The sequence below is a fragment of the Bos taurus genome, chromosome 8 (assembly GCF_002263795.3).
Source record: "Bos taurus isolate L1 Dominette 01449 registration number 42190680 breed Hereford chromosome 8, ARS-UCD2.0, whole genome shotgun sequence".
Taxonomy (NCBI): Eukaryota; Metazoa; Chordata; class Mammalia; order Artiodactyla; family Bovidae; genus Bos; species Bos taurus.
In genome coordinates this window covers 43,576,919-43,598,746 of record NC_037335.1, presented here as the reverse complement: position 1 = coordinate 43,598,746, position 21,828 = coordinate 43,576,919, and the positions used below count along the sequence as shown (strand labels likewise).

Below are 21,828 nucleotides of genomic sequence, written 5' to 3'. Positions count from 1 at the left end.
GCCTGGCGAGCGCAGGGTTTTCCTTAGCTCCCGGGACTGGGCCCTATCCGCCCCTCCGGTTGGGGTCGCCGCAGCCAGCCCGCCGCCCCTCTGAGAGGTTGCTCCGGGAACTTGCGTGGGTTTACGTCCTCCTCGCTCCCTCTGCGTACAGGCAAGCGAACAAGGCCTGAGACCTTTGCTGCGCGCCGGGCACGCGTAAGCTCAGCCGCCAATGTATCTTTTATTCTCGCCTTTAAAACACTCCTCTCCACCTACCCCCCCTCCCCCGCCCCCAGGGAAAAGCGAGGCCTTCACTCAGTCAAGTATTCGTTAAGTGCCTTCCCCTACCCCTGGCCAAAGGCCTGCAAACTTTTCAGTAGCTCTAAGCTGCGGCCCAGACGGTGCAAGAGGGTTCTGGGAGAGTGGGCGGGGCGTTAGGTGGGTGGGGCCCGCGTGCTCCGGAAGTCTCCCCGCCCTGGAGGCTTTGGTGCCGGCTAGGTGAGCCGAGTCTGGGCCTAGAGTCTTGGGGTGGGGTGCCTTTCGGTTCCCGCACGGGGCTTCGGCCTTGCAGCGTTGTTGTTCTGACGGTCTGGTCTCGGTTCGTGGCGTTTGTACCCAGCTTTCCCTGACAGGCGGGCAGCGCCGGCCGTTTCCCACTATTTATTGTCGTGCCGCTCGAATCGAGAAGGGACTTCAGCGCTGAAGTCCTCACCTCTCTCCGCCTCACCCCGCAGAGCTTTATTCTGAGACTGCCGAGGAGTCGCCAGAGAGTTCTGGAAAGAGGGCTTGTCCTGGGGCATTGCACTAGCGCCCCGAAAGCAAATACTCCGGGGAAAAGAAACTCTTGTTTCTTGAAGTTTTCGCTAACGTACTTAAAATTATTTTCCCGACTCTTTTTGGTTTCTGGAGTCGCAGAGAAAAGACTGTCTTAAAATGTTAAAGTTCGGGGCTGCTCTCATTTCATCTCGGAGGGTACATCTTTCCTTTTCCTTTGGCCCAGAAAGCAAATGGGGTCGTCAGGCTCCCGAGGCGACACTCTTCTAAAACGGTGTAGGGATCTGATCACCGCCCCGGGTCCCCACACGCCCTCCTGGTGCCGGCGGGGTGCGTGCGCCTCGACCCAGGAGCCCCGGGCGCCTTCGGGCCTCGCGGCCCTGGCCCAGGGGGAGCGCTCGGCGGATGTCGCCGCGCCTCAGACGCTGCAGTGCGGGAGCGACACCCCTACACCCGCCTTAGATGGTGGGGGCAGGCGCGACCTTGGCGTGAACGGTTGCTGGTTTCCAGAGTTCTAGAATACGAAGGACCAGGCAGCCGCGTCTGTACGGGGCTGGCGGGGTTGCAAGCCGTTTTAGGTCCCGTTTGCTCCGAAAAGCTTCGGCCGCCGAGATCCTCAGGCAGCCTGATGCCACAATGGTGTGGGACGAGACTCCAGGATCTTCTTTCTGCTTAGCCGCGTCCCCCGCCGGTCAGGCGCAAGTTCAATCACTCGTTGGTCGCATGGTCTCTGTCCTCTGTCTTGAGCCCCGGAGGGTGACTTCGGGGATCCATGGGGGTGTATAGGAGGCTCTCGCAAATGTGGCAGACCGGGGCATCATTGTTACCTCAAGAAATGGATTGCTGGTTTCCCCTCTAGAAACAAATGCCTCACTGGACATTTGTTCCCCCCTTTCAATGTGAAGCTCGCCAATGAGTGATGCTGAGAGGCATGGACAGGGTGAGAGCTGAAAAATTCTTGAGTGGGTAGAGGGAGTTCGTTTTCCTGCTTTAAAAGGGCTTTCTAGAAAATAAAAACATAAAAAGGCTTTCTACATGCCCCAGTCTTCAGTGTCACCGTGGTCGAGGTTTAAGCAGCAGTATAAGAACCTTGACTTCCCCCTCCCTAAGAATCCAGCAAAGCAGAAAATTTCTTGATGTATTTATACATCCGGGACAATATGAAACTGTCCTTTTGATTAAGTGTTGCTTGCGGTGAGGGGCAGCTTCCAATCGGGACATCTTCAGTTTCTGAGCAGGGGCACTGCGTTCTTAACTTTTAGATATACACACAACCCGTGAGATTGTGTGCGCGCCAAGAGAAAGAGAACCACATATGCACACTTGTCTTACAGCCTTTGACCCTTTAATACCTATCACAGCTTTACCCAGTTAATTGTGGTTTGAACACATGCGTACGCGCCCGCGCGCGCGCACACACACACACACACACACACACACACACACACACACACACACACACACACACACACACACAAGCTTTACCCAGTTATTGTGGTTTGAACACGCGCGCGCGCACCCACACCCACCCACCCAGAGCAGGACTGAGTGGATCCAGTCTAGCGAGGTTACACTTACTTGTAACTCTCACTGCTCCCTTTCCAATTTCTTTGATGATTTTTCCCGTAAGTATATAAGCCGCCGGGACTTAGTTATATTAAGCGGCAGGCCTCTCCTCCTAAATGTGATTCGGACCATATGCTTTTTACATTCATCCCCGCTCCGGCTTTTCTTCTCCACACTAACTACTAACACGTTATAGTCACCTTGAAATTTCCTCTGCTATTTTCCAATTAAAAGCTTAATAGCCCTGGAAACGGAGTTCATGTGGTGAAGTTTACCATAGCCCCTTGTTCTGAAAGGCTTTCTGCTGGGATCCCATTATGTGCTTGAATAAACCCTTTCTGCAAACAGAAATGGGACTCGGGGTTGTCAGGTGTTGGGTTACAATAGACTTTGAGGCAGGGGACATTTTACCAACATAAATACAAACCTGTCCCTATAGGGAGATGTTGTCAAATACTGGGATATGGAAAACATTCCCATCAAATATGAGAAAAGGATTATTGCGCTATATCAAATGAGTATTTAGGTCTCAGCCTCCATGTGCACTGGAGTGAAACGGAGCCCCGGGGACCAAATAATGCAAGACTGTTTGAGTGGCAAGGGTGACTAGGTGACTGAGGGAGAGTGGGTCGCCTTGTAGTGGAAATGTCCCCCAAACCTGGTGCTGAGCTCTGCGGCTTTCCTTTAAAAAAAAAAGAAAAGAAATCGTTACTCTCAGGTTTCTTATACTCCTGGTTTTGCTGACCATTTATTTGAAGGAAATATGGGAGAAATGTGGCTTTGCAAAATTTGTGGTCTCTGCATTCCCAAGAGATTTAGAGATTTCAGTGCCCCAGATTCAGGGTCATTCTAGGCCTTCTATGTGTCAACTTCCCACCTGCAAGCCCCTGGGCCACGGCGCTGCGGGTGACCCAGGCCTCTAGTCCCGAGAATTTTTGGAAGTTCCTCTCAGTTGTAGTGCCTCGCGAAGTTTGGGAGGAGAGACTGATGACGTGGTGGGAGTTAGGAGTAAGACTAAGGGGTCTGTGCCCTAAGCAGTTTTGGAGGCAAGCCTCCTAAGGTTAGCAGTCTCTTGCTGGGGGTTCCTTTCTGCGCCCCATGAGGTCCGCAGGTCTGAAACGGGGAAGGTGGGGGGCAGCCAAGGGCCTCAAGGGAAAGATACACAATCAGGTTCACTTTTTAACCTCCTCTCCCGGAATCGCCCTTTTAGGCGGAGGGTTGGCTGCTGGAACGCCTGGTGGTACTTGAATTCACAGCACACACATGGACGTTTTCGGGTTGTTTGTTTGCTTCCAAAGCAGTGCAGAATAAAGCTGAGAGGCGCCGACCGGTTGACCATTGCAGCCGACTGGTCTACGCTCCGGATTCGCATTGGATTCATCCAGACCGCCAAGAGATGAATTCAGGGTGTGCTCTCTTAAGTCTGCCAACTGAGAGCTCCGGGATTGCCATCGCCCCTCTTCGCACTGAGCCATTGTGCTACCCTGCGCCGCAGTAACCACTGCTTTTTAGTTTTGTTTTCTCGCATTAGGGGAGCATCTCTGTGCATTTGTGGAAGTATTCTGCTTTAGGCCAAACCTATACACACAGTATCACTTTAAACAGTTTTATGCTGTCATCTTGTGCAAAGGTCCTCTCCCACCCGTACACAAAGACACTGGGGTGGGGGTGGGGAGGCCCCATCCCTTATTCATAACTAGCTTGCTCAGTCCGTGGGCATTTGAATGGGGTGATGCGAGACCTCCGTTTGATCTCTCAAAGACCGTTAGGCAGAACGCAGATCATATGCGGTGACTTTGGGGGCGCTAGCGTGGCCCCTCCATCCGCTCCCTGAAAGTTTAGACCCAGTGCTTAAACACAAACTCCAAAAGAGCACTTGCCGGCTTTTCAGGACAGAGACTTTATTTTTTATTACAACGTGGAGGTGTAGAAAGGTAAACTCTGCGCCACAGAGGGAGGACTATTTTCCCCTTTGAAATAGCTTGCAAAACGGGTCGTCGTCCTTGGACCAGCAGGTTTTCAAAAGCATGTTCTTCTGCAGCGGCAAAAGGGGAAAAACAACAACAACAACAACAACGTTGCAAAAAGAACTCAAGAAAGCCCCCATTTCTCGAACCAGTTCCAATGCCCTACCTCCAACTCCTTCAGCCAGTGGCCGCAGGGCCTGGCTCCCCCCAACTTAAAAGCTCTTCTCGCGCCGGGACCCTAGTGCACCCGCAGCGCTCAGATAGGTTCCGGATATCCCCGAGCCGTGTTTCTGTGGCCAAGTGTGGGAATGAAAGCCGCCTCGGGCCCGGTGCCGCCAAATCGGGCCTGGAGGGAGGGGGGAAAAGAGTTGAAGGGGAACTGCCACCCGCCTCGCCCAGAGGCACCCTCACGCTCATCCGCGCAGGTCCTCCCTTCCCCGCCCCGCGGGCGCTGCCGCGTCCCGAGTGCTGCAGTCCCTCCCGTGCAAGCAGGGGAGGCGCGGGGAGGGTGGAGGAGGGGGCAGTGAGCGCCCCCGTGACAGTGGCCCGGCGGCAGGTAGCAAGGAGAGTGAAGCGCCGGCACTCGAGAGGCGCCGGCAGAAAGGAAGGAGGCGTGGAGTGGAGTGGGGTGGAGAGTGCCTGGAGACCGGGACCCCGGAGGTGGGGGTGGCGGGGGAGGGAGGCGGGGAGAGGGCGGCGGAGGACGTGCCGGCAGGTCTGCGCGCGGGAGCTGCAGACGAGCCGCCTCAGACCTTAACCAGAGCTCTCGCCGGCTCCCGGCAGCCGCCGCCGCGTAGCGGCCGGGGAGGACGTGCCGGCCAAAGGAGCGGCGGGCGGAGACTCGGCCGACTCGGGGTTGGGGAAGCGCCCGCCGGGAGCCGTAAAGACGGCCGCGGCCCCTCCAGCCACTCCGAAGCGCTCGAGGCCGCCTGGACTGCGGGACCGAAGACTCCGAGGACTGCGCCGCCCGGAGGCCGCTTTTGAGAGGGCCTCTCAGCCCCGCCGTCCAGCGGCCCAGTATCGGCTCCCGCCGCCAGCTTGCCAGCTGTGTCGGGAGCCCGGGGCATGAACGGCTACGGCTCCCCCTACCTGTACATGGGCGGCCCGGTGTCGCAGCCGCCGCGGGCGCCCCTGCAGCGCACGCCCAAGTGCGCGCGCTGCCGCAACCACGGCGTGCTGTCCTGGCTCAAGGGCCACAAGCGCTACTGCCGCTTCAAAGACTGCACCTGCGAGAAGTGCATCCTCATCATCGAGCGGCAGCGGGTCATGGCGGCGCAGGTGGCGCTGCGCAGGCAGCAGGCCAACGAGAGCCTCGAGAGCCTCATCCCCGACTCGCTGCGCGCCCTGCCGGGACCCCCGCCGCCGGGAGACGCCGCCGCCGCCCCGCAGCCGCCGCCGACCTCGCAGCAGTCTCAGCCGCCGTCGCGCCCAGCTGCTGAGTTGGCTGCGGCCGCCGCGCTGCGCTGGGCCGCCGAGCCCCCGCCCGGGGCGCTGCAGGCGCCGCTCGCCAAGCCAGGTAAGGGCCGCGGCGGGGCCGGGCCGGGCTGGCGCCTGGGCGGAAACACGTGGAAGCAGCTCTGGAGGCTTTGGCCGGCAGGCCCGAAGGCGAGTGTGGCGGGAGTGGGCTGGGCGCGATCTCCCCCCCTCCCCCAACTTCAGCCAAGCCGGTCCTTATTCCCTCGGCAGAAGCGGCGTTCAGTCTGGACCCGGAGAGGTAGGAGGTAGAACCCAGGTGCCTTCGGGAAAGGCGCCTCGGGCTCGCCAAGTGCCTTCTCTAAGTTTAAGGGGACGGGTAGATAAAGAGGTCGAAACAGGACCAGATTAAAATCCACGCGGGCGCACACACCGCCAGGCTTTCCGACTGTGGGCTTGAGAGGCCTTGCATCTGAAGGTCGGGACGGGAGGACAGAGAAGGAGCCCAGGCCCACGGTTTGGCCTACTCTGGGCGATTTTCTCGGCACCCGGGAACTGGAGCGAACCTGAAGCCTTCCTAGCAGTCTGCTGTGGTCTCCAGCCTTTTGCAGTTTGTTGAAGGAAGCCCTGTTTAGAAGCAATAGTAGAATGGGACCAGAGAGACTCCCAAAACTGTTAGCGGGGACTCAATCTGGTGCACCCAGAGCCAACCAACTCCTTTTGCAGGAGTTCAGGTCCTGGAACACCATTTCGCAGGCAGTCCTCTGCAGTCTGTGGTTTTAAAGAAAGACAAAACCTGACCTACAGTGAGGAAGGCCACGCCTGGAGAGCCCTTTCTCCAGTTCTCCGTGGGCCCGGTCCTCTCCTCTCCTCCTCCCCCTCCTCCTCTCCTGTGCTCTAGAGAGCAAGGGTCTGCCCTGAGTCCTGGAGCTGCGCAGATCCCCCTACTCACCTTTTTTTTCCGGTTCCCTGCTTCAGGCCACCAAAACTTTGCACACCCCACTGGAGCCTTTTCTCCTGGAGACTTACTAGCTTGCGACTGTCCTGCCCAGCCCAAATGCCTCTTTGGTTTTTAACCCCTTGGAATTCAGTGGACAGGTATTTGGTGTTTCCCTTTCACTGGGGCAGATGCGCAAAGGAAAGAAACCCCATCTTCTCAGGGAGAGGGTTGAGAGGTATGCTGGGACTCAGAGGTGGAAGGCCCTCGACTGACCAAAGCCCTCCTGTGGGTGGAACTAATGGTAGAGCTTCTGCCTACCCCTAATTGCCCACCCCCCAAAATGCAATACTTCTGGTTTCTGGAGAGGCTTTCCGGAGCACTAGATTGCTGGGTGGAGCTGGGACATGCCGTTTTTTGGGGGGATAAGCTGGTAGGCCGCCTGGCAGGCTCAGTTCTGCTGCCCTGGTCCTCAGTTATGCTCTGTAGACCCAACCTCTGAGAACATCTTATGTGAAGAGCAGAACTGGGTGTTTAAGGACAGAAGTGAGTTTGCTGAACGTGGATTTTGTCACTTTAATCCGAGGCGGGATATAAGCCTTTCCCTGAGTATGTCCACTCACTTCCTGGTGACTCTCTTTTGTCAGTATGATCGCTTCATGTTTTATAGGTTTGCCACAGGGGAGTCAGAGGGGAGGGGAAAGAACCTTTTTGTTTTTTTCTTTTAAATTAGGGCAGATAACTAGGAGGGTTTTGTCTCAGTTCTCAAAGTTGATCTATGCCAGTGACTCTTCTGAACCTTCCCATTTCCAGTTCCTCTGTCTCCATTTCCCCTGTGACAGTGCAGGCAGCACCCCCATAATAGTGCATTGGGTTCTGGGGTCCCTGTCCAAGAGGGGTTTGGTTTCCTTCACATCCTGTGCTCTTCACACCTGTTCTCTGGGATAGCCAAAGTTCACCGTTTCTAAAGCACCGAGACCAAAAACAGCCCTGGGAGGTGGGCAGTGAGGGAGGCAGAAAGGCGGAGCAGCAGCAGCAATGATACAAGCTTGGGGTGAGGAAGAGCGGGAGGCTGATCGCACCTGGTGCGCTCTCTTTCACCGGGAACCAAGCGTTCCGGGATAGCCTGAGCCTTTCAAATTGAAAACCAGTAATTGCAAAGGAGAATAGGATTTGACCCAAGAAGAGGTCAGAGTGATGGCTTTGGGGGACTAAGCTGTCAGGGACCAGCAGCTCAGTTTCCAGCTGGTCCTGCTGTGTACCTTGCACATATTATTTAGGAAACTTTTGTTTTCTTCTTTCAATTGGTTTGCTCCCATAATTCCATTTAACACCAACAAAAAAGCCAGTCACCAATCTGATGATGATGAGAGAGGGCAGGGAAGGACTAGATAGTTGTTTTCCATTAGGAAGGCAGGTACACAAGTGGATCAGTTCTATGCAATGCTTTATATGGAGAAAACCCATTTGGGATTTAAGTTAGGGAAAACCGCTTGGATGGGACTACTGGTTGCTCTACGTATTTTTTTGCAGGTGTTAGGATGTATTTGTATGTAACATACCATGCATATTGAGAAGCCTGTTAGATATGGTACTGGGCAAGTAGCTCACTACTTAGGGAAGTGAAGCACTATTTGAATTGTAGGTCCACGTGTACAGTAAGTTCACAGACCACTGGTGGGTGGTGGTGGTTTAGTCGCTAAGTCCTGTCTGACTCTTGTGATCCCATGGACTGTAGGCTGCCAGGCTCCTCTGTCCATGGAATTTTCCAGGCAAGAATACTGGAGTGGGTTGCCGTTTCCTTCTCCAGGGGATCTTCTCGACCCAGGGATCTGACCCATGTTTCCTGCACTGCAGGTGGATTCTTTACTGTTGAGCTACCAGGGAAGTCCTCATAGACCATTAGGAATCTGAATATCTGCTGGTCATTTATAGAGATTTGTTTCTGTGGGATTATGGAGATTTTGTTCAGGTACATAGCTGTGGAGACATTGGCTTTTTTTATTGGCTGCAAATGCAGGTGCAGAAACACAGGGTATCTTTCCCCCTGTCCAGAGATCCTTAAGAAAAGAACGTGCCCTGGAGAAGGGAATGTTTGTTGGGCAACTGCTGGAGAAAAAACACCTTGTGCAGCGAGCAACATTAATACCAAAACTCAGCTTTGTAGCTGGAAGAAATTTAGTTCCCAAATTATGCTTCAGATTCTTTAAAGGAACAGGAATTACATTATCTAATGGTGTATCATGTTTAACATCCTTTTAAAAGTGGCAGTGGTTTTAAGGAGAAATTTCATATTCTCAGATTATTACTTTTAGCAATGGATTAGAGCATTTTTTTTCTTTTTTGAGAGTACATTTCCCCTGCTGCTTGAGTATCATCTATGACTGGCCTGGAATTAGTAGATTTTGATGGAACCTCAAATTCTAGTCTAAGCTTCTTTAAAACTACCCTGTTGATTCGTTCGTATCCTCTCCCATTCCCTCTTCATCCTTCTCACTCCCCTCCTCCTTCCCGTCATGAAAATATCTTGGGAACTTGAACATCTTTCAGCTCTTAGTGTATCTGAGTCAGCAGTTTCAACCAGCCAAGCCTGCCTTTCTGGACTGGGCTCCAGAGCTCAGGAAAGTTAAGGGTCATGACCAAGGTGGGAAGCTTAAGTTACATTCCTGTGTGTGGCTCCCTCCCCCCACGTCCTCCTCTTCTTCCTGAAGAATGTCCTGGGTCTCCTTGGGCTGAGAGGGGACAGGTCTGTGGCTATGGACTCTCGCTAGGTTTACATCTGCCATCAAAAGAAATGTGTGAGCAAGTTTTAACATTTCTTGAAGGTAAAGAAATCTAAAGAATCATATTTGATTAGGAAAAAGAGAGCAGGGTTAAGAAAGTAGGATCTTCTTTCCTGTTTATTTCTCCTGAAAAGAAGCGAAACAAGAGACCTGTAGGGAGGGAAGTTGGGAGATTTCGGAAAACTGCCTTTATTTTATCTTACCTCCTGGCCGGCACTTCCTCACATCTTGAAGCTTACTCTGGGCTTTTCAGTTCCAGCTTGATTAGGTCCTGTCTTGTCAGCTTCCTAATTTTAAATTTTACTTTTAATTAAAAAAAAAAAAAGACACACACACACACACACACATCTGCACCGATACTGAGTTGTGGGCAGAGTGCTAGTCCAGGCCAGGGTGGGAAATGCTCAACGACCAGGGACTTGAAGCACAGAAGTGGTAGGAGACCTCAAAGTCTTTCCTGAAGGGTACCTAAGAATTTAAAACAGGGTCTGGTTACTTCAGACGTTTTGATTTGGGGCAAGGGGTTTAGTTTTAAGTAATAAAAACCAACCAAACGAAAAGGAAGACGCGAGCCTGACCGGTCTCTTCCAAGCCTGACCCGTGGCCGGCTCCGGGGCAGCTCTCAGCTCTGGTCTTTCCCTCCCGTGCCTGGCCAGTGGCCGCCTTGGGTCCCCGGCCCTTGCGCTGAGCTCGGCCAGTGCGGGTGACTGGTCCGGGACCCGGGGTTGGAGTTGGGACAGTCGGGAGACCCATAGAGGCCATGGCGGCCGTGTTTTGCGGTGGCAGCCGTGTGCCTGTGGCTCCCCTGCGGCTGCCCTGGACCGCTTCCCCTCGGATCCCTGTCCGGTGGGAGGCTGCCTCCTTCCCCAGCTCCTTCTGCAGTGAGCGGTGGGCGCTCAGCCCCACCGGCAGGGCTCAACCGGCGGCCCGCCTGGCCCTCCTCGTTCAGCTTCGCCTAGCCTCTGCTCTCCCGCTCCCCGCTCCCTCCCTGCCGCCTCCCAGCTTCGGCAGAGTGCCAGATTTAGCAAAAAGCCTACAAATACACACACACAAAAATAGGACGTCAAACACTGCACAGGGCAAACTTCTAAAACATGCTTTGTTGTTTTTCCTAAGTGCAGATTCCACTGGGCATCCTGCGGACGATTTTATCTGGCAGCTCCAGCCTGGGAGGCGGACCAAGCCCCATTGCCCTCCTGGCGCCCCTCGAGGTGGGCGTAGCTCTGGCTAGTCTCCCAGCCCCTTTCTCCCGGGGGAGCCCAAACTGCCCCCAGAGGTTCAGAGAGGCGCTGATGTCCATCTTATGGGTCAGAGCACCGGGCGTAGGGAACTCGGGGTGGGGGGGGGGCGGGGGGAGAGGGGGCGAGGGGGGCGTTTTCCACATCTCAGAATCAGCGTTTCCCTGCCACCCAGGACAGAACCTCTCCCCCAACACAGCACGCCCCTCTGGGTTATAAATCTGGCGGATAGTCCTGTTCTCGACTTACACAACCAACTTTTCCTTTCCCTGATGGATGAACTCCCGAGTTTAAAAGATTACAGTAATCACAAGAGGACAGTGTAAATCGAATCTGATAGCAATAACTTTCGGGGAAGGTCAGGCTCAAGTGAAATGTTACCAAGCAACAGGCATTTTGTTTGCAAAATACAATCAAAGAGCATTGATGAGAAATTCTTCACTGCAGCCAGTCAGCACTTTCAGCTAACAGCTTTACAGAGGGAAAGGGAGTAAGTCTTCATAAATCAACGTGCCTGGAGGACTCCGAGCCCCTTTCTGGGAAATGTTGCACAGAGTCCAGTGAAAACCTACTTGCCTGCCTGCCTCCCCTTTCTCTCTTCCTTTTCTCCTTAGATTGGCTTTTGAACCTGTTGTGGCTCCTCAGCCATTAGTCACTCAGGTCCTGGACCCTATGTCTCGTGTCATATGGCTCTGATGGCAGGTTGGGCCTTGCATTGGGGTTTGCATGGCCTCTCCTGGCAGAGGTTGGAGTAGTGGAATGCTGGCCATTGCAGGCCCATCACCTTGGGATCGTGTCACATAGCATCCAAGAATCCCATGTGGCTTTAGGGAGTCACCCTCTTGTTTGAGCCCTGCAAATCACTGTCCTCTGAAGAAACTGAGGGGAAACTGAACCATAACTAGGCAGGCTTTATTTTTAATTTTTTATATCTTATTATACAGTTAAACAACTATAAGAAAATCAACACAATCAACTGCTGAATAACAATATTATGGAAAACTTAACATTCAGATCATTGGTTTTCTAACAAATCTCTAATCTCTTTTGATGCCAATGACTAGGCAGACATAAATTTTATGAAGCTGAGATCTGTTCTGCCCCACCACCCTGTAATTATTACTTGTTTTAGTTCAGTATATGTTCTCCTCATAGCCATTATATGACTGTTTTCAACAACATTCCCTCCCATGAATACAGCAGTCTGCCCAGCTGCTGGCCTTTGGGTTACCTGCTGTGTTTCAATGTAAATACGACTCATTGCATAGGTAACTTGGAAATTTTGCAAAATGTTCATTAGTAAAGAGTAAGCCTCTCAGTCTTCACAAGATAAATGCTTTGATCATCTCTGTATAATCTTGGCTAGCACAGTGCAAGGGCACATGGTGAAAAGACTTAAAACTTGTTAAATAGACAACTGAATAAGTAGCTAGCTGCATTTTTATAAGTACCAAACATACTTGTATATTTTTAGATAATTTCCCTCCTGCTTCTTGAAAAATATTCCTTTTAGAGTCCAGAAAGAGGTCAGAAGATTGGAAGTCATTTTTGTGTGAGTGTTCATTTTCTGTCCTTAAAGTCTTGTAGCTTCTTATGGCACACATATATTTTTGAAGTTGGTAGCACTGTTTTCCAGAGAAAAAAAATTCCTTCTTAATTGAGTATCTACTTTCAAAAAACATCTTTACCCTTGTGAAGAGTTTATTTCAGGGATAGCTGTGTTTCTGCATCATGAAAAATACGAAATTGAAGTGTGAACATCTAGAAGATTTTTAAATGTCTAGATGTTTAGCTTTAGAAATAGCAAATTATATCACTTTCAATAACTGGTTTGCAATAGCAGATGAGTGATTTCTTTCTGCTTTTAGTCTAGCTGTTTTTGGTGCCTGTATATTAGGAGTAAAAATATTATCAATTGAAATATATTCTTACTCTTTAATGTTCTAGGAATTAGGGTGTCAGTTTCAAGAAGAAAGAGGTTAAAACATTTGGAGAGCATTTCGTTTTTCATTTTGCTACTTGGCAGTTTCACATTTCTATATCTCCAAAAGTCTTTGTATTTTAAACCAACAGGAGCATTTATAAAGTTCATTTAGGAAAAAAAATATCTAGAGATATAAAGAAACACCTGTTATTAAATTATACTTTATCACTGGGCCCAAGATTCACCCTCTGTAATTACTTGTGAAAGTCTGCATTTATGACAGAATAATTTACAATGCTTGCAGTTTAGGTATAACAATACAACCAGCACTTGACACCATGAACTTGCAGGGATCATATATTCTGCCCTGTAGGCATTATTGCTGGGTAAGGAGTTATTCTTGGTATAAGGTGAGAGGCTAGTCTTCCCTGGCCCAGTTTTGAGACCCCAGCATCCCTGGATGTTGACTGGGATTCTGTTTATCCAGCACCCCTTAGCAGGACTTTACATGGTGCTCAGGTGTGTGGACAGCATAGGTGTGTTCCACTCACGGCTTCCTTCAGCAGCTTCTATCTTCCCATTGGATATGGTGTAAACTGGGCTGAACTTGGTTGGTTGGAATGTTCTGAATTTGTAAGTCTGATTCCTTTGACGTCACGTTAGATTTTCTCACTTTTTGGCCATAGCCAGCACACCTCTAGGAGAGGTTGATCAGCCCAGAAATCTGCAGAGAGAGAGAGAGAGTGTGGACAGATTAGTACAATCCCACATCACTCTCTGAGAGGTGGCCACAAGTGCTTGCTGCACTGGGATGTCACAGTGGCAGCTACAAAAGGGCAGGAGGAAATGCGGAAGAGACTTGACGCAGCCCAGTGCTTCATGACCGCTGGACGCGCTGCCAACCAGAGAAGAGTCTACTGTGGCCTGCTCTGCAGATCGGGAAGATGGGTTCCAAAATAAAAGTTTGTATTGTCTGATTTACAATCCTGCCATCCAGTATCCAGTGGTTTGGAACAATACATCCTTTACCATCTTGAAAAAACTACTACATTTTCTTAATGGTAGATATGGCAGATTAGCCAGAACATTAATTCCTTAGTTCTCCTTTGGCTAAACTTGCCCTTTGAACCACTTCTTCTGTAGTCTGAAGCATTCTGTGGAAGAATGAACTTGGTGATAGACCTAGAGACATTTTCCTTAAATGTCTTCAGTGTCTGTAACTGATCCAGGATGGGGGAAAAGTTACCTTTTAAAATGGGAAGTTAGGTTCACACACTGCTTTTGAAAGTATGCTTTTGAAAATATCTAAATATCAAAATTAGAGCTTTAAAAAATTTTTGTTGTTACCCTTTCTTTTCTAGAAGAGCCAGCTGTTTCTTGCTTTAAAACAATCTCACCATCCCTATATTGCTGTGACGCTGTGTATCATATTTCTTTCACTTTTTCATTGTAGTAAAATACACACAACATAAATTTCACTATTTTAACCCATTTTAGGGATACAATATAGTGACATTAAACACATTCATAATGTTGTGCAGACCTTACCACTTTCCATTTTCAGAACTTTTTATCATCCCTTAATGAAACTCAATACCTATTAGACAATACATCTCTGTTACTCCCTCCCGCAGTCCCTGACAACACTCTTTTCCTTTCTGTCGCTATGAGTTTGCCTGTTCTAGGTATGTTATATAAATGGTATCATAGATCGGTTTTCCTTTTGTGTCTGTCTTATTTTACTTAGCATGTATTCATGGTTCATCCACATTGTAGCATATGTGAGAATTTCATTTTTGAGGCTGAATACTATTTGATTATATGTATAGACCACATTTTGTTTATCCGTTCATCCATCATTGATGGATGTTGGGTTTATTCCAACATTTGTCACTTGTGGATAATGCTGCTGTGAACGTTTGTGTTCCGTGTGTGCATATTTCCCACTTAGCAGTTTTTCCCTGGCTGTGTTTGCTTTCTCCCCGCACACACATCTCATCTCCCTAACTTGGTAATAAATTCCACAAGTTAGGGGCCAGTCTTATATCTGATGATGTTTTCTGCCCTTGATGTCTTGCAGGATACAGTGATAAAAGTACTTGATGCTGATAATAATAGATAATGAAAGTTAAATAAGAAAACTGTTTAGAGAATCACAGTGTTTAAAGCCTTACTTGATGTCCATATTTCCCCCGGGAGAGTATTTGACTTGTTTTCCTAAGCTCCAGTGAGCAGAGGCCAAGATCCGGTTGTGCATTGAGTTCAGTGCTGAGTTAACATACTGTCACTGTCTGCTCATTGTCAAGTGTTTAATGACAGAGTAACACCGAGAGGTAGGTGTAGGGTCATGTGTCAGGAAATTTAGACAGGTCTGCCTGCTTGCAGTATGAGCCTGTGGAAGCTCTTCTGTTGCTGTTTTTCTCATTGGGATCAAGGACGACTACCACATTAACCCAGGAGATGAATATTGGGTCACCAATCCTAGGATGCTGCTGAAGAGGATATGTCATATTTCTCTTGCGAAAAGGTCTCTTGTGCATATCCCGAAATTGTTATAGAAAGCAAAAATGGCTTCATGCGTGTTGGCTGAAGATGGTCCCCACACTGACAGCTGATATTTTGTATTGGAAAAAGAAGCAGTTTAAATGCAAATTTGGGATAGGTATGAATTTGTATCATATTTACAGTCAAAAGTTTCACCGATATAGTTTAAGGATATTTTTTTGAAGTATTTATGCTTAGAACACATTTATTGGTTTGTAAAGAATCAAAGTTTTTTCTTGCAATTATAATTAAGGTATATCCCATATTAGAAAAAAGCTTACAAATGGGTCTTTGTTAAAGGCTTTTAAAATAAACAACAACAAATAGGAGGAGATGGATTTTAGATGCTGCTTTGATGAAATTTCACCAGCTGGCTCTCTACACCTCGTCAGGTGTGCCCAGGGAGGAGGCGACAATGAGGCTATTCAGGCAGGGGCAGTGGAAAACACAGGCCAACCGGTTGTTTACAACCTGACAACTGGGTCATTAATAATTTCCATCTTCAGATCAGTTACGTTGGCTCTGAGTAGACACAGCCAGTACGTGGTTTAAGAAAGATAAAAATCTGCTTGTATATAAATTGTTAATAAAGAATATGCTCCTTTATTATAAAGGTCTCTTAGAACCTACTTCTGCAACCAAACCAGTCTTGCTTACGTCTTCCTTTCTGCCTCTTTAGCACAGTAATACTAACCCTCTTCAGGGGGTGAGTGATGTCTTAGACCAAAGTGTTAGATTTACAACTGGTTTACTGGTTTACTTCACAGCAAAGCTCTGGTTTATTTGGGAAGCTTTGTTTCTCTCTCTCTCTCTCTTTTAAAAATATAATTCAGGAAGGTATCTTGAAGTCCATCCTATACGCTTCTTACACCCCAGGTCCTGGAGTTATGGACGCACTGTTTCGTTGATGGGTCTTCCTCCAGTTTCGTAAGCCTTCTCCAGGCATCTCTTTCTCCGTGTCTGCAGCCTGTCCCACACCCAGGTTTCACAGCTGGTGTTGCTTGCCCTCTGGTGCGGGTTATCGGCAACCAAGTCTTCTGGGATCTTGAGTGGCCTTTTAAGAGAGGTTTCCACATATGGAGGCTTCTTTCACTCTGGCAATCATATTGACTTGTTATTCTACATGGTATCCTGATGAAACGTTCTGATATAACACAGAATCTGCCTAGGGAAAATGGTTTTAAAATATTAAAATTTCCCTTGGGTGTATGGGTCGTGCACCAGCTGTTGCAGCTGTTGATGTCCTTTGGTGGCACCAGACCCCTCATTTGGAGAAAAGGAGCTAGAAAACAAGCCCAAGCTCATTTTTCTGTTCATCCTTGGGTAGTGTTTATCCTCAGTCTGATCCGCATTTAGACTGTTACTGCTAGATAGCCACATCGTCTGTGGTCATAGTTCTCTCTGCACCGTTTTGTGTTGAAGGCAAGCTTTCCTGCACAGCCCATTCTGAGAAATCACTCTGATATCTAGATCCTTATTTACAGGGTTTGTTCGTTTTTTGCCATTTGCTAATGACATAGATTTTCTGGCTTGCAGTATGTTATAACCCACAGAGAAGCAGTTCCCCTTGCAAAAAGGACAGGTAGGGCCCTCTCCTGAGCACATGTGTTCTTTGCATACCAGGAGAGGATTCAACCAGCTGTTCTCTGCTTTTCAGATTTGACAGAAGAACGACTTGGGGATGGCAGCACCGCTGACAATGCTGAGACTTTCAGTGACAAAGACACGGACCAGAGGAGCTCCCCAGATGTGGCCAAAAGTAAGGGCTGCTTCACACCTGAGAGCCCCGAGATCGTGTCAGTGGACGAAGCGGGGTTTGCGGTCCAGAAGAACGGGGCCAGCTCAGAGAGCCGGCCCGACAGCCCCAAGTACCCCGGGGAGCAGAGCCACCTCCTGATCGAGGGCCCCTCAGGGACCGTGTCTCTGCCCTTCAGCTTGAAAGCCAACAGACCGCCCCTAGAAGTGTTGAAAAAGATATTCCCCCACCAGAAGCCCGCGGTGCTGGAGTTGATCCTCAAGGGCTGTGGGGGTGACCTGGTGAGCGCTGTGGAGGTCCTGCTCTCCAGCCGCTCGTCCTCCTCGGCCGCCGACCGGACTTCTGCTGGGGAGCCCGAGGGCCTGGTGCTGCCCTCCAACGGGCACCTCTTCGAGCACACCTTGAGCTCCTACCCCCTCTCCTCGTCCAAGTGGTCTGTGGGGTCGGCCTTCAGAGTCCCCGACACGCTGAGGTTTTCTGCCGACTCCACCAACGTGGTCCCCAACCCCCTGGCTGTGCCCCTGCAGCACCCGTTTCCCCAGCCGCCCCGGTACCCTCTGATGCTGAGGAATACTCTGGCGAGAAACCAGTCGAGCCCGTTTTTGCCCAACGATGTCACCCTGTGGAACACCATGACGCTGCAGCAGCAGTACCAGCTGCGGTCCCAGTACGTCAGCCCTTTCCCCACTAACTCCACCAGCGTCTTCAGAAGCTCGCCCGTCCTCCCCGCCCGCACCCCCGAAGACCCTCGGATCGCTATCCCCGATGACGGGTGTCCCATGGTGTCAAAGCAGTCCATTTACACCGAGGACGACTATGACGAGAGGTCTGACTCCTCAGACTCCCGAATACTCAACTCGTCATCTTAAAGCGCCGCCCGATGGGGGTGACCAGGTGACATTTTCTGTGCATTTGAACCCTGCGCCCTCCCCTTACGGAGAGGCCATGTCCTGTGTATACCTTCTCCTGCCATATGACAAAGTAACCCTGCTTGATTCTAGACCTTAGCAATAAAAAACATAACTTATTTAATTTCTTGCACTTCACTGGAAAATGCCAAATAGCTCTGCTCTGTGGCTTTAGTGCTGAATGTTGGTTGTAAAAGAGAGTCTGATGCTAAGAATGGTCTGGGGAAAGCCTGGGCCCATGGAAGATGTCTTTGGGGACATAAAGCTGAAGGTCGGCCCCACCCCTAGACTCAACCTGGAATCTTCAGTAATGTAGCGTACTTGAATACAGTTCTGTAAAAGAGGATTGCTCAGGATAATGAAACCTAAAGAAGTGGTTTGGTTGCAAACGGACTATAAACAGGGGCCTCATATTCCTATGCTAAAAATCCTTGCATTTTAAAGAGAGACTGCACTTAATAGAGTGAACTACTCACACGCTTATTTAAGCTTGGACAGTTTTCAGAGACAGACTCCATTAAGAATTATTCTTTTCACATGGCTGAATCAAAACATGTGTAATGTCAATGTAAACCCAATCACAGCTGTGAACTGCATGAAATATATTGTGAAATGAACACAAGATTAAGCTTTGTCAGGTTAATGTAGCATGCTAAGGACTCTAGAAAAAAATAAACTAAGGAGATGATCTTGGTTTATGTCATTTCTGCCTATGAAAGAGGATCTCTAAAAATAGAAACGATTAAAAAGCTACTTACTAGTGCATGGATCAAGGTTTAAGTTAAACCTGACACTGCTTGAGAAATACGAATGGCAAAGCTTTGAGGCTGTATTCAGAAAGACAGAATTGATTGTTCAAGAAGAGAGTTAATTCAGTTCCTCCATCCATTCGTTTCTTCAACAGATACTTACTGAGTGCCTACTCTGTGTAAGAGGATGCTCTTTGTATATTACTGTCCAGGTTATCCGCCCATGAGTCCAAGAAAGCAGGGATTATATAATGGAGAATCTCATTAAAAACAAAGTAAAAATGAAACAGCCTACAGTGAGGAAAGTAAGCAAAGTGCTTAGCCTGGTTGCTGACATAGAGAAAGTACTCAGTAAAGGAGAGCAGTTACTCCTGTTAGGTTCAGGTTATACTCCTATTTGCAGCCAGGATTGTAGAAGTGAATTCCCTCATTCTCACCAGAAAAGATGCCATTCCTGTTTGGCAGATAGCCACAACAAAACGTTGGAAACCAGGACTTTCCCCCTTCATTTAAAAAGCATTTGGGTGGTGCTGTACTTGGTCAGATACTTTTATAAGTGAGTTTTTAAACAGTAATATACAGTGGTGCCCACACCAGCCACTTCTTAACTGTGTATTTTCTTCAGAGTGCTGGAGAGGAAAGGTTAGACAATAAACTTGTGAATGTGGAAGAGAAAGAAAATAAGAAAATAAACGAAAGCCGCTACATGACAAGGGTGCAGAGAGAGAGCTCCCTGCACAAGAATAAGTCTTGAAGGGATCTTCAGTCTTGGAGGGAGAAGGGCAAACCCTCTTGGCCTGAGGTGCTTCCTCAGTGAGGAACAGGAGCTAATGTCACCTGCCCACCGTCCTTGAATGGGTCCCAGGAGAAAAAAAGATACTTAAAATCTCGTTTTTATTTCTGTTGGGCACCTTGGGAATGAGAAATCATTGAGAAAAACTCCTTATATTAGTTGGACTAATACGTATTTAATTGACATGATTTCGTACCAGGGTGTTTCGAAGTAAGTGTGATTTGTTGTTAGGGTTATATTTATTTTTTTATTTGGAGGATTATTGCCTTATAAAATTGTGTTGGTTTAGGCTGTACACAACACCCCTTCCTCTTGAGCCTCCCCCCCCCTCCTATCCCACCTCTCTAGGTTAAGGTAATATTGAAATATTAGTATTTACATAAATGAAGGAAGTGAAGGATAGAGAGGAGAATAATATAACCCCTGATTCTAAAAACATGTGTCCAGGACATTTTATATGGTAGTGATGGGCTAATGTTTGAGCCTACCTAACACAATTGGATATTCAGAGGTATCTTCATCTCAAAAGTTTATCTACATTTATCTAACAAGTAAGTGATCACAAATCCCATATGAGGTGATAGTACTATAAAATCTGTCACATCTTTAGGTTGAGTGACCTGGGTTGAGCAAAACTTGGCTTAAGATACCATATCCTGACAATTTGATTTTGCCCACAGATTATCAGAGTCCTTGCGTTCTTTTTCCAGTGGCCAGCAATATGGAATTAACTATAAGGCAGCTCATTCCTGGGCTACTACAGGTATGTTTGATCCTCAGCATAATCTTCGGAAGCAAGAAATAACTTACTTTGGCGTGGTAAGTGTAGTCAGGGGTCAGAGGGGGAAATCGATGGTAAAGATCCTGTGCCCTGCTTCCTGTGTTCAGTTCTGCTTCTCCTGCAGTTCTGATAGCTAAGGCCCCTCTGGTAAAAGTGGCAAAACCTTTTAGATTCCAGCTCAGCTCTGAGACCTTCCTGCCATGATGGCGTGTAGAATCAAGGGAAATGAACACTCTTCTGCTCATGCTGTTGCTGCTGCTGCTAAGTCACTTCAGTCGTGTCCGACTCTGCTCGACCCCATAGACGGCAGCCCACCAGGCTCCCCCGTCCCTGGGATTCTGCAGGCAAGAACACTGGAGTGGGTTGCCATTTCCTTCTCCAATGCATGAAAGTGAAAAGTGAAAGTGAAGTCGCTCAGTCGTGTCCGACTCCTAGCGACCCCGTGGACTGCAGCCTACCAGGCTCCTCCGTCCATGGGATTTTCCAGGCAAGAGTACTGGAGTGGGTTGCTTCTGCTCATGGGTACTCAGTTAATCCTTCACAGAAAAATCAACATCTGGATGAAAAGTGAAAAACAGCATCATTCAACTCCTAGTTAAATCCCATCATCACACAGACGAAATATCTGGGTACTTGGCTGTACACTTTCGGTTGAATCAGGCCAGGCTTATAGAGAGTTATCTCATATTGACCACAGTGCCTCTCCTGCTAATGAGGACCTGCTGGTCTTAGGGTAAATGCTTTGTTCAGCTGTGATGTGAGGGTGGGTGAGTTGTCATGGTGTCCTGCGCAGTTAGTCTCAGAGTGTGGTGCAGGCACCCAGTGCTTGATTTCTAGTTTAGATTCCTGGGCTCCACTTGCTGAGTTCACAACCCCTGTGGCCTGAGCTCCTGCATTTTTACCATCCTCTCCAGGGAATTCTTAAACTCGCTGGGATTTGAGAACCACCTCACTCTGCATCACATCCTTGGGTTCCTTTCTTAGACCTATGTCAAGTAATAGCAAAAGAGCTAAGGGATGTGAACTCTGGTGGTGGGGATTTCGAAACCCTCTTCCACTCCTCCCTACTTTCCTACGCAAGAGTAAACTTCACTGTGCATGCATGCAGTCTTCTTTAGCTCATACCCTAGAGATAGTTCAAGTTAACTTCAGGGTCAGTGTTAATGATTAGATTGAGTGCACCTTTGGGGTCAGAAATGCCTGTTTCTGGAAATTTCCATTACTAAAGAAACAGATACTAGCATAAACATGCTACCCTTTCCCCTAAGGTGAATTTTGCCAATTTTTAAGTTGTTCCATGATTCCTGGCTTAATAGTGACACCTAGAAATAGGTTTTTCCCTGGAGCTTTGAGTTCTAATAAATATTCATAAACCTTCCCCAGCTTTTTTGAGGTATAATGAACATGTAGCATCATTTAAGTTGTACAATGTGATGATTTGACATATGTATCTGTTGCAAAATGATTACCATAATAAGATCAGTGAACACATCCATCACTTAATTACTTTTTTGTGGTGAGAATATTTAAAATCTGTTCCCTTAGCAACCTTCAAGTATACAATACAGTATTGCTTACTGTAATTACCATGCCATACATCAGATCCCCAGAATGTACTCATCTTATAATTGGAAGTTTGTACACTTAGATTGACATCTCCTATTTCCCTCACCCTCAGCCCCTGGTGACTGCAAGCTTACTCTTATTTCTATGTGT

The 21,828-nt window shown here is 48.6% G+C and overlaps 1 protein-coding gene across 1 annotated transcript; it reads left to right on the top strand.

The window, feature by feature from the left end:
* Positions 1–4,442: 4,442 nt before the first annotated feature.
* DMRT3 (doublesex and mab-3 related transcription factor 3) lies at positions 4,443–18,464 on the top strand. Its single transcript, XM_002689627.6, has 2 exons — positions 4,443–5,802; positions 16,783–18,464. The coding sequence occupies exons 1-2, from the start codon at positions 5,352–5,354 to the stop codon at positions 17,748–17,750; spliced, it is 1,419 nt and encodes a 472-aa protein (XP_002689673.4). The 5' UTR covers positions 4,443–5,351; the 3' UTR covers positions 17,751–18,464.
* Positions 18,465–21,828: the final 3,364 nt, after the last annotated feature.